This window comes from Trachypithecus francoisi, unplaced genomic scaffold (genome assembly GCF_009764315.1).
Source record: "Trachypithecus francoisi isolate TF-2019V2 unplaced genomic scaffold, Tfra_2.0 Lachesis_group18, whole genome shotgun sequence".
Lineage (NCBI taxonomy): Eukaryota > Metazoa > Chordata > Mammalia > Primates > Cercopithecidae > Trachypithecus > Trachypithecus francoisi.
This window is the reverse complement of record NW_022681463.1, coordinates 69,214,220-69,231,109: the sequence shown is the minus strand read 5'-3', so window position 1 is coordinate 69,231,109 and position 16,890 is coordinate 69,214,220. Positions and strand designations below refer to the sequence as shown.

The 16,890-nt window shown below is 41.6% G+C and overlaps 1 protein-coding gene and 1 long non-coding RNA gene across 2 annotated transcripts; one reads left to right on the top strand and one right to left on the bottom strand.

Moving 5' to 3' along the window:
* Positions 1–487: 487 nt before the first annotated feature.
* Positions 488–1,153, bottom strand: LOC117063268. Its single transcript, XR_004428844.1, has 2 exons — positions 843–1,153; positions 488–524 (listed from the first exon to the last, which is right to left on the bottom strand). It is a non-coding gene; the product is annotated as an uncharacterized LOC117063268 (long non-coding RNA).
* A 4,504-nt stretch (positions 1,154–5,657) lies between these two features.
* Positions 5,658–15,110, top strand: NUDT15 (nudix hydrolase 15). The gene is made up of 3 exons (XM_033176915.1): positions 5,658–6,114; positions 8,257–8,453; positions 14,096–15,110. Exons 1-3 carry the CDS (start codon positions 5,957–5,959, stop codon positions 14,233–14,235), a joined length of 495 nt encoding a protein of 164 aa, XP_033032806.1. The 5' UTR covers positions 5,658–5,956; the 3' UTR covers positions 14,236–15,110.
* Positions 15,111–16,890: the final 1,780 nt, after the last annotated feature.

Here is a 16,890-nt window from a genome sequence, read left to right as displayed (position 1 = left end):
GGGATTACAGGTATGAGCCACCATGCCTGGCCCAGATTATAATTTTTTAAGGGTCATTCTTTTGGTGTCATAGCTATGAAATCTATACCTAATCAGAGATCACAAATATTTTTACCTATATTTTCTTGTAGAAATTGTATACTTCAGATGTTTTTATTTAGGTCTACAATCCACTTTGAGCTAATTTTTATATATGGTGCCAATTATAAATCGAGGCTTTTTGTTTACATTTATATGTCAAATTGTTCCAGCACCATTTGTTAAAAAGACTATCTTTTCTTTATTGAATTGTATTTGCACATTTTCAAAAATTATATATATATATATGGATCTATTTCTAGTCCCTCTCTTTTGTCTCATTGATCTATGTGTCTATGTTTTTACCAATACCATACTCTCTTGATTACTGTGGCTTGATCCTAAGTCTTGAAATCAAGTGGTGTGAACCCTCTAAATGTTTCCTTTTTAAAAACTGTTTTTATTATTCTAGTTATTTGTGTTTCCATACCAATTTTAGAATCAACCTATCAATTTCTTTTTTTTTTTTTTTTTTTGAGACGGAGTCTCGCTCTGCTACCCAGGCTGGAGTGCAGTGGCCAGATCTCAGCTCACTGCAAGCTCCGCCTCCCGGGTTTACGCCATTCTCCTGCCTCAGCCTCCCGAGTAGCTGGGACTACAGGCGCCTGCCACCTTGCCCGGCTAGTTTTTTGTATTTTTTAGTAGAGACGGGGTTTCACCGTGTTAGCCAGGATGGTCTCGATCTCCTGACCTCGTGATCCGCCCGCCTCGGCCTCCCAAAGAGCTGGGGTTACAGGCTTGAGCCACCGCGCCCGGGCATCAACCTATCAATTACTACTGGAAAGGGAAACCTTCTGTTATTCTGATTGGGACTGCATTGAATCTATGTAAGTTAATTTGTAGAGAATTGACATTTTAACGATACTGGGTCTTCTGATCCATGTTTATCATATTTCTCTTCTTTTACTTAAGTATTTCATTTTCTTCAGCAATGTTCTGTCAATGAAAAGAGCCAACTCTGGCAAACTATGCATCTGACAAAGGACTAGTATCCAGAATCTACAAGGAATGCAAACAAATCAGCAAGAAAAAAAAATCCCATCAAAAAGTGGGCAAAGGACATGAATAAACATTTCTCAAAAGAAAATATACGATCAGCCAACAAACACAAAAAAATGTTCAGCATCACTAATCATCAGAGAAATGCAAATTAAAACCGCAATGAGATACCACCTTACTCCTGTAAGAACAGCCATTATAAAAAAGTAAAAAAACAATAGATGTTGGTCTGGATGTGAGGAAAAGGGAACACTTTTACACTGCTACTGGAAATGTAAACTAGTACAACCACTATGGAAAACAGTATAGAGATTCCTTAAGGAACTAAAAGTAGAACTACCATTCAATCCAGCAATCCCACTAATAAATATCTACCCAAAGGAAAATAACTCATTACATAAAAAACACACATGCACATATAGCAGCACAATAAGACACGGAACCAACCTTAGTGCCCATCAGCCAACGAATGGATAAAGAAAATGTGGTAAATGTACACCATAAAATACTACTCAGCCATAAAAAGGAACAAGATAATGTTTTCTGCAGCAACTTGTATGGAACTGGAGGCCATTATTCTAACTGAAGTAACTCAGGAATGGAAAAGCAAACATTGTACGTTCTCACCTACAAGTGGGAGCTAAGCTATGACGATGCAAAGGCATAAGAGTGATACAATGGGCTTTGGGGACTCAGAGGGGAAAGTTGGGAGAGGGGTTAGGAATAAAAGACTACATAGAGTGTACACTACTCAGGTGATGGGTGCACTAAAATCTCAGAAATCACAGCTAAAGAATGAATTCATGTAACCAAAAACCACCTATACCCCAAAAACTTGAAATAAAAAAAGAAGTTAAACTCTGTAAAATAGTAGAAGGGATTTATTCTGAGCCAAATATGAGTGAACATGGCCTGTGACACAGCCTTTGGGAGACCCTGAGAACATATGCTCAAGGTGGTTGGGGAGCAGCTTGGTTTCATACATTTTAGGGAGACATGAGACTTCAAATACACTTGAGATACAGATTGAACACTGGTTTGGTCCAGAAAGGCAAGACAACTTGAAGTGGGGCAGGGGTTCCAGGTTATAGGTAGATTTAAATTTTTCTGATTGGCAATTGGTTGGAAGAGTTATTATCAATAGAAAGGAATGTCTAGGTTAAGATAAGACATTGTGGAGACCAAAATTTTATCATGAAGCTGAAGCCTCCAGGTAGTAGGCTTCGAAAAGACTAGATTATAAATGTTTCTTATCAGACTTAAGGTCTGTGTTAATGTTAAATGCTGGCTGGCTTTTCCTGAATTCCAAAAGAAAGGGGGGCATAATGAGGCATATCCGACCCCTGCTTCCATCATGGCTTGAAACAGTTTTTCAGGTTAACTTTGGAGTTCTCTGGCCAAGAGGACGGAGTCCATTCAGATGGTTGGGGGTGAAGGTGTTTAGAATTTTATTTTTGGTTCACAGTTTTTTGTTTTTGGAACGAAGTTTCACTCTTGTTACCCAGGCTGGAGTGCAATGGCGTTATCTCAGTTCACTGCAACCTCTGCCTTCTGGGTTCAAGCGATTCTCCTGCCTCAGCCTTCTGAGTAGCTGGGATTACAGGTGCCCGCCACCATGCCCAGCTAATTTTTGTGTATTTAGTAGAGATGGGGTTTCACCATGTTGACCAGGCTGGTCTTGAACTTCTGACCTCAGGGGATCCACCTAGGTCGTCAAAAGTGCTGGGATTGCAGGTGTGAGCCACCACGCCCGGCCATTGGTTCAGTTTTATAGTTTTCAGTGTAGAAGTGTTCCACATCTTTTGCTAACTATATTTCTAAGTATGTTTTTTATGGTATTATAAATGGTCTTGTTTTAACAATCTACTTTTCTATGGTTCATTGCTAATATATAGAAATATAATCGATTGTGTATATTGACCTTGAATCCTATGACCTTGCTAAACTTGCTTATTTGTTCTAATGGCTTTTTAATTAATTCCTCAGGATTTTCTTTTTTCTTTTTTTTTTGAGACAGAGTCTCGCTCTGTCGCCCAGGCTGGAGTGCAGTGGCCGGATCTCAGCTCACTGCAAGCTCCGCCTCCCGGGTTTATGCCATTCTTCTGCCTCAGCCTCCCGAGTAGCTGGGACTACAGGCGCCTGCCACCTTGCCCGGCTAGATTTTTGTCCTTTTTAGTAGAGACGGGGTTTCACTGTGTTAGCCAGGATGGTCTTGATGTCCTGACCTCGTGATCCGCCCGTCTCGGCCTCCCAAAGTGCTGGGATTACAGGCTTGAGCCATCGCGCCCGGCCTAGGATTGTTTTTTTAAAAAAAGACGGTTACTTATTCCTTTCCAATTCAACTACCTTTTATTGATTTTTAAATTTTATTAATTGTGCTAACTAGAATCTCCAGCAACATAACTAAACGTGCTCAGAGTGGATACCCTAGCTTCTCCCAAATCTTAAGTCTTTCACCGAGACTAAGGCTAGGCTAGTGCTATGGCTGCCATAACGAAGTGTCAAAGATTGTGTGGCTTAAATAACAGAAACTAATTTTCTCAGAATTCCGGAGGCTAGAATTCTAAGATCAAGGTGTCAGCAGAGTTGGTTTCTTCTGAGGCTGCTCTTCTTGGCTTGCAGACGGCTGCCTTCTCCCTGTGTCATCACGCAGTCTTCCCATAGAACATAGTCCGGGTTCTAATCTCCACTTCTTGCGAGGACACATTAGAATAGGGCCTACCCTAATGGCTTCATTTTAACTTGATCCTGTCTCCAAATGCTAAGGTACTGGAGGATAGGACTTCAACATAGGAATTTTGAGGGGACACAATTCAGCTCAAAATAGTCATTAAATACGATGTTAGCTGTAGGTCTTTGCAGATGCCGTATATCATGTTGTTAAAGTTTCATTTTATTTCTAGTTTGCTCAGAGGTTTTGTGGGTTTTTTAAACCACAAATGAGTATTGGATTTTGTTAATTTTTTTTTTTTTGAGACGGAGTTCTGCTCTTGTTGCCCAGGCTGGAGTGCAGTGCCGCGATCTCCGCTCACCGCAACCTCTGCCTCCCGGGTTCAAGCAATTCTCTGCCTCAGTCTCCCGAGTAGCTGGAATTACAGGCGCCCACCACCATGCCAGACTAATTTTTTTTGTATTTTTTGTAGAGACAAGGTTTCACCATCTTCGCCAGACTGGTCTTGAACTCCTGACCTTGTGATCCACCCACCTCAGCCTCCCAAAGTGCTGGGATTACAGCTGTGAGCCACCGTGCCAGGCCTGGATTTTGTTAAATTTTTTCTGCATCTGTTGAGATGATTATATGTATTTCCTTTTTCCCTCTGTTAATATGCTAAATTACATTGGCTTTTCAAATATTAAGCCAACCTAGTATTTCTGGGATTAATCCCATTGTTTAATATATTATCCTTTTTATATACTACCATTTTTTATTTGAGAAGATATTGTAGAGTACCCTTGTAATGAATGTGAATGTTGATAGTAAGGAGAGATGCTGTAAAAAGCTTACCCATTTACTATAACATAGAGAGTAAGCATATTACTTAGAAATACGTAGGCAAATTTCAGAAATACAGTTCAAAGAGTTAAAAGTGATTCTGGAAGTAGTAGAGGGTCAGGTTGTTCTTGTTGCGGTTTTTGCATCAATTTACTTCTTAAAATCATAGCTATAGGTCACACGCAGTGGTTCACACCTGTTATCCCAGCACTTTGGGAGGCCCAAGTGAGAGGACTGCTTGACGACAAGAGTTGGAGATCAGCCTCGGCAAAAGAGCAACTGCCCACCTCTACAAAAACAAAATTAGCTAGCTTGGTGAAAATTAAAAAAAATAAATAAATAAAATTACCAGTATGTGCACATTACTTTGGTAGAAGTAAAAATAATGAGAGAGAGAGAGAGAGAAAATCCTCCCAGTGACTAGTCATTTGTTTTTATGATTCAGCTGGTTTGTGTTTTGCAAGGTACATGGTGTGCAGACATCTGAAAATGTGTTTTCCACTGTAACTAACTCGTCCTACCATGATTTATCAATTAGCCTTTATTTCCTCCCATGACTTATGAATATACTTTAAGCATAGTTGTTTATAATGGGATGTTTCTAAATGACCTATCCTTGTCCTGGTACCACACTGATTTGGGCTATAGGGCAAATCCGTGCACCACAGTGGACGAGGTCATTCAAAGGAAAAGAGAATGTGCGGTGGTGCCGAGGTTTGTAAGAGCAGGCAGCTTGTACATGCAAATACATGGTTTGGATGAATCTGGGAGTGGATAGGCTGATGGGTGATGAATACTCAAGGCACAACAGTAAGCAACTTTAGTTAGAGCGAAACTTTTTTTTTTTTTTTTTTCTTTTTGAGACGTAGTCTCGCTCTGTCTGCCGGGCTGGAGTGCAGTGGCCGGATCTCAGCTCACTGCAAGCTCCGCCTCCCGGGTTTACGCCATTCTCCTGCCCCATTCTCCTGCCTCAGTCTCCGGAGTAGCTGGGACTACAGGCGCCCGCCACCTCGCCCGGCTAGTTTTTTGTATTTTTTAGTAAAGACGGGGTTTCACCGTGTTAGCCAGGATGGTCTTGATCTCCTGACCTCGTGATCCGCCCGTCTCGGCCTCCTAAAGTGCTGGGACTACAGGCTTGAGCCACCGCGCCCGGCCTAGAGCGAAACTCTTAAAGCACGCTGCCCTTCGGCAGGAAACACGACATTCCGCAAGCCGATAGCCCCCCGCGACGCATTACGCACAAAGGACAGCTGGAGACGCCGAGGCGCGCTCGCTTTGATTTCGGCGCCTGCGCCCGCGCGGGGGAGAGATTGGCTGAGGCCGCGGGACTGGGCGGTGAGCGCGTCACTTCCTGCCGCTGCCAGGCGCGTACGCCTTCCGGGCGCTATGACCGACAGTGCAGAGCCGCGGGGGCGGCGGCCCGGAGTCGGAGTCGGAGTCGTGGTGACCAGCTGCAAACATCCGCGTTGCGTCCTCCTGGGGAAGAGGAAAGGCTCGGTTGGAGCCGGCAGTTTCCAACTCCCTGGAGGTCATCTGGAATTCGGGTGAGCAGCCGCGGAAGAGAGGAAAGCGCGCCTGTGCGGAGGGACGAGCTCACACTGTGCTTGCTTCGTGCGCCGTGCGTGAGAACGTCCGCGCTGACGCTGCGTCCTTTCTCCTGCGTTCTCTCGGTTCCTCCCCTCGACCTCTGGGCGGCGTAGGCTCCCGCCCAGGATGGGACGCTGTGCCGGGTCAGGCGAGGTCATTGCTTGGCTGGCTGCGTCCTTCCGGCTGCGCGCCGGCTAGGAGGTGGTTGGGATTTTGTCTGTGAGGTGTGTTTCTCACAGCTTATACACAAAAGGAGGAAAGCAGGTGTGTGTAAACCTCCAGCAGCCCGATGTTGTCAGCTAAGACATTGCACCGTTTCCATGTGATTGATTGACTGACTGATTGATTGGAGAGACTGTCTCGGCGTTATCTCGAGTCACTACAACCTCCGCTATCCAGGTTCAAGCGATTTCGTGTCAGCCTCATGAGTAGCTGGGATTACAGGCGCCCGCTACCACGCCGTACTAATTTTTGTATTTTTGATAGAGACGGGGTTTCGCCATTTTGGCCAGGCTGGTCTCGAACTCCCGACCTCAGGTGATCCACCCGCCTCAGCCTTCCAAAGTGCTTCCAGGCGTGAGCCACCGCGTCCGGCCGGTTTCCATGTGATTTAGACCAACACAGATCAATTTAATACCTACTGACCGCATAACCAAGCCCATTTGCTTGGCTAGAGTGCATCCAAAAAATAATCATGAATGAGTATTGGATTTTGTCATTTTTTTCTTGCATCTGTTGAGATGATTATATGTAAAATTTTAGTTGCACTCTACCCAAGCAAATGGGCTAATGAAACGCTTTGAGCCTCAGTTTCTTCATCTTTAAAATGGGAGCGTTGGACTAAATCGCCTTTAAGCTTCCTTCTGCCTTGGCACTTCCGCGATTCGATTATAACTATCAAAGGAGTTGGACAGCTAAGGAGACTCAGTTCTATACAAGAGTGAAGACAGCCCGGATGGTTTATCACCTTGACTATACTAGCATGGGTGTGCGCATATGTCCAGACTCATCAAATTGTATATATATTTAACATGTGCATTTTATTAACATGTTATTTTATGTGCATATTTAACGTGCACATTTTATGTGCATTTTTATGTGCATTCCGGTATACGAAACACTTCTGTAAAAAAAAAAATCTTTTTCAAGTAAAAAAAAAAAAAGCCTGGGATGGTGCTAAAAAGTGGATTCTGAAATGAGAATAATGCTAATCAAGAACAGATAAACAGCATCTAAAGCATCAGACCCAGCACTTGTTTTTCCTTCAGTATAAATTTTCAAATGTACATCAAAGTGGAGAAAATAGTGAATCCTTTTGTACCCATCACAGAGCATTTTCTTTTTTCATCTTGACTGCCCTTCCCTCCGCCACCCAAAACACACACACACACCCCTGAATTGGACATTTTTAAGATCACTGAGGAAAATGCTACACATACTGGGTATCAGATGATACTTAAAGAATTATTTTGTTAGGTATGAAAATGTTTGTGGTTATGTTTTTTTAAAAAGTCTATTCGAGGTCCATACTGAACTATTTAGGGATGGTATAATGTCTGAGATTGCCTGTAAAATAGTTTTAAAAAACCCCCAAAACACACGCACACACACACACACACACACACAATTAACATTTAGCCATCTCAGCACTAATTTACAGCTGGAGTGCAATGGCACCATCATGGCTCACTGCAGCCTTGACTTCCCAGGCTCAAACTATCCTCTTGCCTCAGCCTCTTGAGTAGCTGGGACCACAGACTGTAGGCACGCACCACCACACCCGGCTATTTTTTTTTTTTTTTTGAGAGATGAGGTCGCACTATGTTGGCCTCGGCTGGTCTCAAACTCCTGAACCCAAGCTATCCTCTTGCCTCGACCTCCCAAAATATTACAGACATGAGCCACATGCCGGCTGATTTGTTGTTTTAAAGCAGGAACCAATTACAGTTCTTTTTGCTTTACACTAGAAATTTCTAGCCAAGAATTTCATGGTAAAATATATATATACACACACACGTATATACATTTATATGTATATACATATATACACACATATGTATATATAAAAGATATAATTAATTTTTTTTTCTGTTTTCCAGTGAGACCTGGGAAGAATGTGCTCAAAGGGAAACCTGGGAAGAAGCAGCTCTTCACCTGAAAAATGTTCGCTTTGCCTCAGTTGTGAATTCTTTCATTGAGAAGGAGAAATACCATTATGTCACTATATTAATGAAAGGAGAAGTGGATGTGACTCATGATTCAGAACCAAAGAATGCAGAACCTGAAAAAAATGAAAGTAAGAGAATTATATATAATCCTACATTTTTCTTTGAGGAGAGCATGTGGTCTGGAGGAATATTACAGTGTGTTGCCATATGAAGAGAATGCTATTGTCTGAATGCTTATGTTCCCCCAGAATTCTGTGTAGAAATCCTAATTCCCATGACGATGGTTTTAGGAGGTGGGGCCCTTGGGAGGTGATTAGATCATAAGATAATGAATGGAATTCGTGCCCTTGTAAAAGAGACCCCTGACCCCTTCCATGATGTAAAGATACAGAGAGAAGATGGTTGTCTATGAAACCTGGAAGTGGGCTCTCCCCAGACATGGAATCTGCCAGTGTCTTGATCTTGGACTTCCCAGTCTCTAGAACTGTTGAGAAATAAATTTCTGTTGCTCATAAGCCATGTAGTCTAAAATATTCTGATTTAGCAGTCTGAATAGCCTAAGATATGTGAATGTAGAGATGTAATATAGAGATACAGATAGGTAAATATATTTGGACCATGAAGAACCAGACTGCCTGTGTTTGTGTCCTGGTTCTTAGAGCTTTGTGACCTTGGGCAAATTATTTCGTGCCTGGGCCTCTTTTCTCATCTGTGATAATAGTAAGTACCTTGGATGGGTTCTTGTAAGGATTTACATATGAAGAACCTCGTGAACACAGTAAGTTTTATTGTTAGTGTTTAATTTTGTTTCAGGGAGTAATTTTAAGGAAAATATTTTATCTGTTTTCCTCAGTTTTCTCACCTGTGCAGGAGAGTTAATACCATGCATTTACTGTAAATAATTATACTGATAAAACAGTTATTGTTTCAGAGCAGTTGGATTCTCCTTTCCTGCTGCCCAGAAAAAGCCAGTACCCTGAGACAGTAGGAGTTGTAGCAGAGAAATAGTTTAATAATCACAGGGCAGCTGCCTGAGGAGGACAGGAGATAATTCTTAAATCCTACCCACAGAGAATTAAGAGGCTAGGGTTTTTCAAGGATGGTTTGGCAAGCAAGGGGCTAGGGAATGAGAAATGCTGATTTGTTGGGTTGGGGATAAAACCATAGGGATGTCAGCTGTCGTCTTGTGCTAAGTCAGTTCCTCAATGGGGGCCTCACAGGACCACTTGAGTCAGTTTCTTTGTGTGGCTTACCGATTTGGATGGTACCAGTTGGTCCATTAGAATGCAAAGCCTGAAAAAGATCTCAAACACTAGTCTTAGGTTTTACAATAGCAATGCCATCTGTAGGGGTAATTGGGAGTTATAAATCTTTTGACCACTGGCTACATGCTTCCTGAGCAGTAAGGCAAGTTATAAAATGATGCCTGGTTAGACTTTAACTGTGCCTACATCTTTTTTTTTTTTTTTTTTTTTTTGAGACCGAGTCTTGCTCTGTCGCCCAGGCTGGAGTGCAGTGGCTGGATCACAGCTCACTGCAAGCTCCGCCTCCCGGGTTTACGCCATTCTCCTGCCTCAGCCTCCCCAGTAGCTGGGACGACAGGCGGCCGCCACCTCGCCTGGCTAGCTTTTTGTATTTTTAGTAGAGACAGGGTTTCACCATGTTAGCCAGGATGGTCTCGATCTCCTGACCTCATGATCTGCCCGTCTCGGCCTCCCAAAGTGCTGGGATTACAGGCTTGAGCCACAGCGCCCGGCCTAACTATGCCAACATCTTAATAGAGTTCTGGCCCTTACCATAATTCTAACCTTGTGACCTTTTATTAGTTTTACAAAAGCAGCTTTGGTCCCTCAACAAGGAGGGGGTTAGTTTTGGGAAGGGACTATTATCATCCTTGCTTTAAACTGTAAACTAAATTCCTCCCATAGTTAGGTTGGCCTGTGTGTAGAAATGAGCAGACAATTTGTGAGGTTAGAAGCAACTTGGAGTCAGCTTTGTTAGATTTCTGTCACTGTTATAATTTTGCAAAGGTGGTTTCATTATCTGTTACCCTCTATGTTGAATTGAGTGCACTTAAAATTTCTTTTTTTTTTTTTGAGACGGAGTCTTGCTCTGTCGCCCAGGCTGGAGTGCAGTGGCCGGATCTCAGCTCACTGCAACCTCCGCCTCCCGGGTTCACGCCATTCTCCTGCCTCAGCCTCCCCAGTAGCTGGGACCACAGGCGCCCGCCACCTCGCCTGGCTAATGTTTTTTTGTATTTTTAGTAGAGACGGGGTTTCACCGTGTTAGCCAGGATGGTCTCTATCTCCTGACCTCGTGATCCGCCCATCTCGGCCTCCCAAAGTGCTGGGATTACAGGCTTGAGCCACCGCGCCCGGCCCGAAAGTTTCTTTATTTACTATGTGCTAAGCATTGTTCTAAGGATTTTCTGTCTACTGTCTCTCCTCAAATTCTCATAAAACAGTGAGAAAAGGAACTAAAGAGAAAAATATCAAACTTTTTCAATATATTCCTTGCCATATGAAACTTTATCCAAGTGGTCTCATGTATTGAAGCTCCCCTCTAAACATTTGATTTCTTCTCTAATAGGGAAGAATCTTTTCATTCAACAGTACTTATTGAGTACAGTGTGCCAGACACTGTTCTAGGCACTGAAGAAACAATGTTGCGTAGAACAAAGTCCCTGCCCTCTTGGTACTTTACATTTTAGTGAGCGGGGAAAAGGACAGATTACAGATACTTTATGATAGTACCAATAAGGACTAAAAAGAGCAATAAAGCTGTGTAAGAAAGGGATATATGAGTGCTGTATCAGGGTGGTCGGGAAGGGTCTCTGACAAAGGGACGTATATACATATACTGGGCAACATAGTGAGACCCTGTCTCTACAAAACTAAAAATGTTAGCCAGAGTGGTGGCACACGCCTGTAATCGCAGCTACTCGGGAGGCTGAGATGGAAGGATCATGTGAGCCTGGGCGATCAAGGCTGCAGTGAGCTCTGATATCACCACTGCTCTCCAGCCTGAGCAGCAACAGAGTGAGACCCTGTCTCAAAAAGAAGAAAAGAAGAAATGGACTAAACATTTTCTTATTTTTCTTTTTTCTACGGGCAAATAAAGCTCAGACTAGAAGAGACACATATGATAAAATAGTTAATTTTTTTTTTTTTATATTCGGTATCCTTCACAGGAAGCAGATATAGAAAACCTTCATTTTTAGAGAAGGTGCTATAGAGAAAACACCAAGGTCACTGACTGTCCCACCAGCTTTATTTGACCATTCTTACTCACCAAGCCACCTCTGGGTGCTTCCTCATTCTTCAGGTCTCTTTTTGCCCTGTCTGGCCTCTGTAGGGATTTGAGTTGGGGAATCCTGATGCCAGTTATAATTTTGAATCTCGCTTCTCTGAGCTGTGGGCCTGTGTTTCCAGTTGCTTTCTGAATATCTTCCCTTAATGTTCAGAAGGCATCTCAAATTCAACTCAACTTCAAATTATGCTCTTTTTTTTTTTTTTAACTGAACTTTGAATCTATAAAGAACAGTTCTTTTGGCTTATACATTTTGGACTCTTCCCTGCCACACACAGTGTCTGGCTCATAATCAGTATTCAAAATATGTTGAAGGAAGGAAGGAAGGACCCAGTGAATGAATATACAAGCCAACCTCTTTCTGTGAAGCTTTCATTTAGTACTAGACTGTCCTACTTTTGAATAATTTCTATAAGATTACTATTATTCTTTAAGTACTAAATCATGAGTTTTTATAACCATGTAACTATATGTATTGTTTTATTCCTCTTTTTTTTTTTTTTTTTTTTTTTTGAGACAGAGTCTCGCTCTGTCGCTGGGGCTGGAGTGCAGTGGCCGGATCTCAGCTCACTGCAAGCTCCGCCTCCCGGGTTCACGCCATTCTCCTGCCTCAGCCTCCCAAGTAGCTGGGACTACAGGTGCCCACCACCTCGCCCGGCTAGTTTTTTGTATTTTTTAGTAGAGACGGGGTTTCACAGTGTTAGCCAGGATGGTCTCGATCTCCTGACCTCGTGATCCGCCCGTCTCGGCCTCCCAAAGTGCTGGGATTACAGGCTTGAGCCACTGCGCCCAGCCTATTCCTCTTAGGATATAGTAGCTAGGAGTAATTTAAATGCATTGTGATTTTTAAAATTCATTTATATAACTTTTTTATTTGTCCACTTTCATTTTGTTAACTCCCTGACATGAACCTTGCTAGTAATCTCAAATAAAGCAGTACGATTTAGAAGGTCCAAGATTACTAGCATCAAATCAGATTTGATCAAAAACATTTATTCCTCTATATCTGTTAGTAAAAATACAGCAGAAATTATGTTCATTTTATTCCCATTTGCAGCCTGATAACCAGCTATACTGATAACCAGTTGCAGCCTAGCCAAGGTGCAAGGGCTTGGTGGGTCTTTACTTTCTTTCTAGTAGAAAGACACACTCTCTCTGTCCCGTGCTACTCAGGCCTTGGATCTGGGTAGCCTGCTTCAGTTTACTATTTAGTGCATCCTTCCTCTAACCATCTAATTATAGTTTGGAGGCTCATCCAGACACTTCATTTTCTAGGGGATGAGGTAATCTCTTCATGGACAGCTTTTTGGAGACCCGGTTAATTGAGCATCTTGCACCGCATTGTTGGGTACTCAATCTGTCTCTGTCTGTCTCTCTCTCTCTCTCTCTTTCTTTCTCTCTCTCTTTCTCTCCCCCTCCCTCTCCCCACCCCGCCACCTCTTTAGTGTATGGTTACAGATACTGATCATCTCTTCCTGTACTTGTTCCAGTTTCATGGATTTTGGGCCCCTGCATTCCCAAAGTGAAAATACATTACCTGTCTACCTGTATTTTATGGGCAGAGAGATACTTAGTGTTTACGTGTAGTAAAAACAGGTGATCATAAAGAAACAGAACATGGAGTGTATATCTTAATATAATATGTAGGTATTTGCCTATCATAAGCATCTGTGCTTCTATGTTATTTACATTTAAATCATGAAAGAAAACACCATTCTCTAGAATCTTTTTCTAGAATTTCATGTACTTTATAACTGATAGACACTGTTAAATCTTTCTTGTTTGAATGTATTTTAAAAAATTATCTTATGTATTTGTTTATCTAAAATCTTTCTTGTTTGGATTTTAAAAAATTATCTTCTGTATTTGTTTATCTAAAAAAAAACCCATCAAAAAGTGGGCAAAGGATACAAACAGACATTTCTCAAAAGAAGACATTTATGCAGCCAACAGACACATGAAAAAATGCTCATCCTCACTCGCCATCAGAGAAATACAGTATTTTATTTTCCTCTGCACAGCTTTCATACTTTTTTAAGAGATGGAGGATATCTTAGAAACTTTATAATCTACTTTATTTTATAGGTGAAGGAAATGGTTTTTTTTAATGTAGTATAACCTATAGTATATAAAGTTATTTGCATTTTTTACAAAAATATTTAAATAAACACTGACTAATACTAAATCTGGGTTTACCCTGGGATAGCCTTTGTAAACTGGGCTTCACATTCAAATAACAAAATGTTTTAAATGACCACCATTCTCTTCATAAGATCTTCATTCTACATGCAAATTATATTTGTATAGCCAAGCAAATGCAAAGCATTACTATTAGAGTTTATTAGTAGCAAGTTATTTTTAAATTCAGTTAATTTTTTCTAAATATAGGTTAGCTTACCCAAATAAATACCCTTTGTTTTCTGTTAGCTAAATAAATTGATTTAGCATTTTTCTTTTCTAGGTTGGGAGTGGGTTCCTTGGGAAGAATTTCCTCCTCTGGACCAGCTTTTCTGGGGACTGCGTTGTTTAAAAGAACAAGGCTATGATCCATTTAAAGAAGATCTGAACCATCTGGTGGGATACAAAGGAAATCATCTCTAGGTGGCCGAGAAGATTTCTCAATTTTCTTTAAAAACACAGGAATAAGGTCTGGTTAGGGAATGAAAAATGTCTACATTGCAGAAACAACTCCATTTTATCGAAAAAAGATCTTATGATCGCCAATTTATTTGCAATCTCTTAATGTATCCACCACCCTTTCAGCCAGTACTTGAGAAAATTTTTCTGAAATATGTCATTGAATTGTATTCCAGACACAGAATATATGATAAATACTGATATTATGGGTAATCTGCTTTCCATAGTTACCTATGATATTTACCATACAGTTTGTCATTACTAGCTTGCATGGAGTAGGATGCAGTTGAATTTGCCTTAGTGTTTCTGTTCAAATAGAGACCTGAATTCAAATATTGTAGTTTAGGTTCAAACACAGTATGCCTGTTGCAAAATTTACCAAATTTGTTGATTACTTCTTTTATTAAAGGCATGTTGGGGAGAGGGTAATAAATATATTGTGACAATCTTTGCAACTTACAGGGAATAGGACAGGTCATTAGGGTGTATTTCCCAGGTTTCCAATTGAGAACCTAAACCAAGAGAAGTGAGACAAACCATCTAATGTCTGTATCCTCCTATTAACAGGTTGTGTGATGTTGAGTTGAGGTCCAAGGTCCTTATATGTAAAATGAAGAGATTCGTCTAGAGCAGTGGTTCTTAAAAGTGTGATTGGGGAGGCCTCAAGAGCCTTTCAAGGGTATTCTCGGTCAAAGCTGTTTTTGTAACACTTACCATTTCGTTATTTATAGTTTTTCCTTTTTTTTTATTTGAGAAGGAGTCTTGGTCTGTTGCAGTGGCACGATCTCAGCTCATTGCAGCCTCCGCCTCCTGGGTTCAAGCAATTCTCCTACCTCAGCTTCCTGAGTAGCTGGGATTACAGGCACCCACTACCACACCTGGCTAATTTTTGTATTTTTAGTGGAGACGATGTTTCACCATGTTGGCCAGGCTGATCTGGAACTCTGGAGCTCAAGTGATCTGCCCACCTCAGCCTCCTAAAATGCTTACAGGTGTGAGCCACCACGCCCGGCCATCATTTATCTTTTTCACTCATTTTTTCATGTGTGCAGAGGAGTTTTTGAGAGGCTATCTGGTGTGATATTATAATAGGCTGAATGCAAAAGCAGATATGAGAATCCAGCTTTCGTCTGTCATCAGACATTGAAGAGATTTGGAGAAATGTAAAGCAGCAGTACTCTTCTTGCTAATGATTTTTGTTCTTGGTTAGAAAAATGGTTTTTTTAGTGGGTTTTAATATGTGAAAAAAAAAAATAACTTAAAAACGTTATTTATGTGTTTATACATATTTGCTACTTGTAAATGGTTAATAAAAATTTTAAGAAATTTCTCAGTTTTCATTTCTACATGATAAATATTTCTAGATAAAACCATACAAAAACAAAATCACTTTGTGGTCTTTGGTAATTGTTTTTTTTTGAGACGGAGTCTGGCTCTGTCACCCAGGCTGGAGTGCAGTGGCGCGATCTCGGCTCACAGCAAGTTCTGCCTCCCGGGTTCACACCATTCTCCTGCCTCAGCCTCCTGAGTAGCTGGGACAGGCGCCCACCACCACGCCTGGCTAAGTTTTCTATTTTTAGTAGAGATGGAGTTTCACTGTATGAGCCAGGATGATCTCGATCTCCTGACCTTGTGATCCGCCCACCTTGGCCTCCCAAAGTGCTGGGATTACAGGCGTGAGCCACCACGCCTGGCCAATTGTTTACTTTTTCAAAATTACATATGTACATTGTATAATTTGTCATGTATAAATCTCATTTTCTATTAATTGTATCTTTACCTATTTTTGTTTTTGTTTTTTTCCAACTGTCAGCCAGGCTGGAGTGCGGTGGTGCAATCTCGGCTCACTGCAACCTCCAGCTCCCAGCCTCAAGGGATCCTCTTGCCTCAGCCTCCTGAGTACTTGGGATTACAGGTATGCACCACCACGCCTGGCTAATTTTTGTATTTTTAGTAGAGACGGTTTCACCGTGTTGCCCAGATTGGTCTCGAACTCCTGACCTCAAGTGATCCACCCACCTTGGCCTCCCAAAGTGCTGGGATTACAGGCATGAACCACCGCTCCCTGTCCATATTTTTGATGTTAGATGCCCTGATGTTGGAATGTTTGAAGAGCTCAAATATAGTAAGTGTGTGTGTATGCCTTGTTCTTTGGATATATGAATTAATTTCACACTAATTTTTCAGCTCCTATTTGATTATTCCATGTCCTTCTGTTGCTTGCTTCTTCATTTTACTTAATTTCACTCCTTCAGTTGACTGAATCCCTGTCCCTGGCTTCTCCTAAGTGATAGACATGTAAGGCTTGATAAGAAAGCAGGCAAGCTTATGGATTAAGCCCATTCATAGGTTTATCTCTACTACAGTTCATTGGTAATTCATTAAGATATCTCTTTATGTTAGTACTTATCCATGCAGATGTTTTATAGCTTCAAACACTCATCACAAGGTCTGGCACAGTGGCTCACACCTGTAAACCCAGCACTTTGTGAGGCTGAGGTGAGAGGATTGCTTGAGTTCAAGAGCTCAAGATCAGCCTGGGCAACAGGGATACCCCGTCTTTACGAATAATTTAAAAATTAGCCAGGCATGGTGGCGTGTACCTGTGGTCCCCGCTAC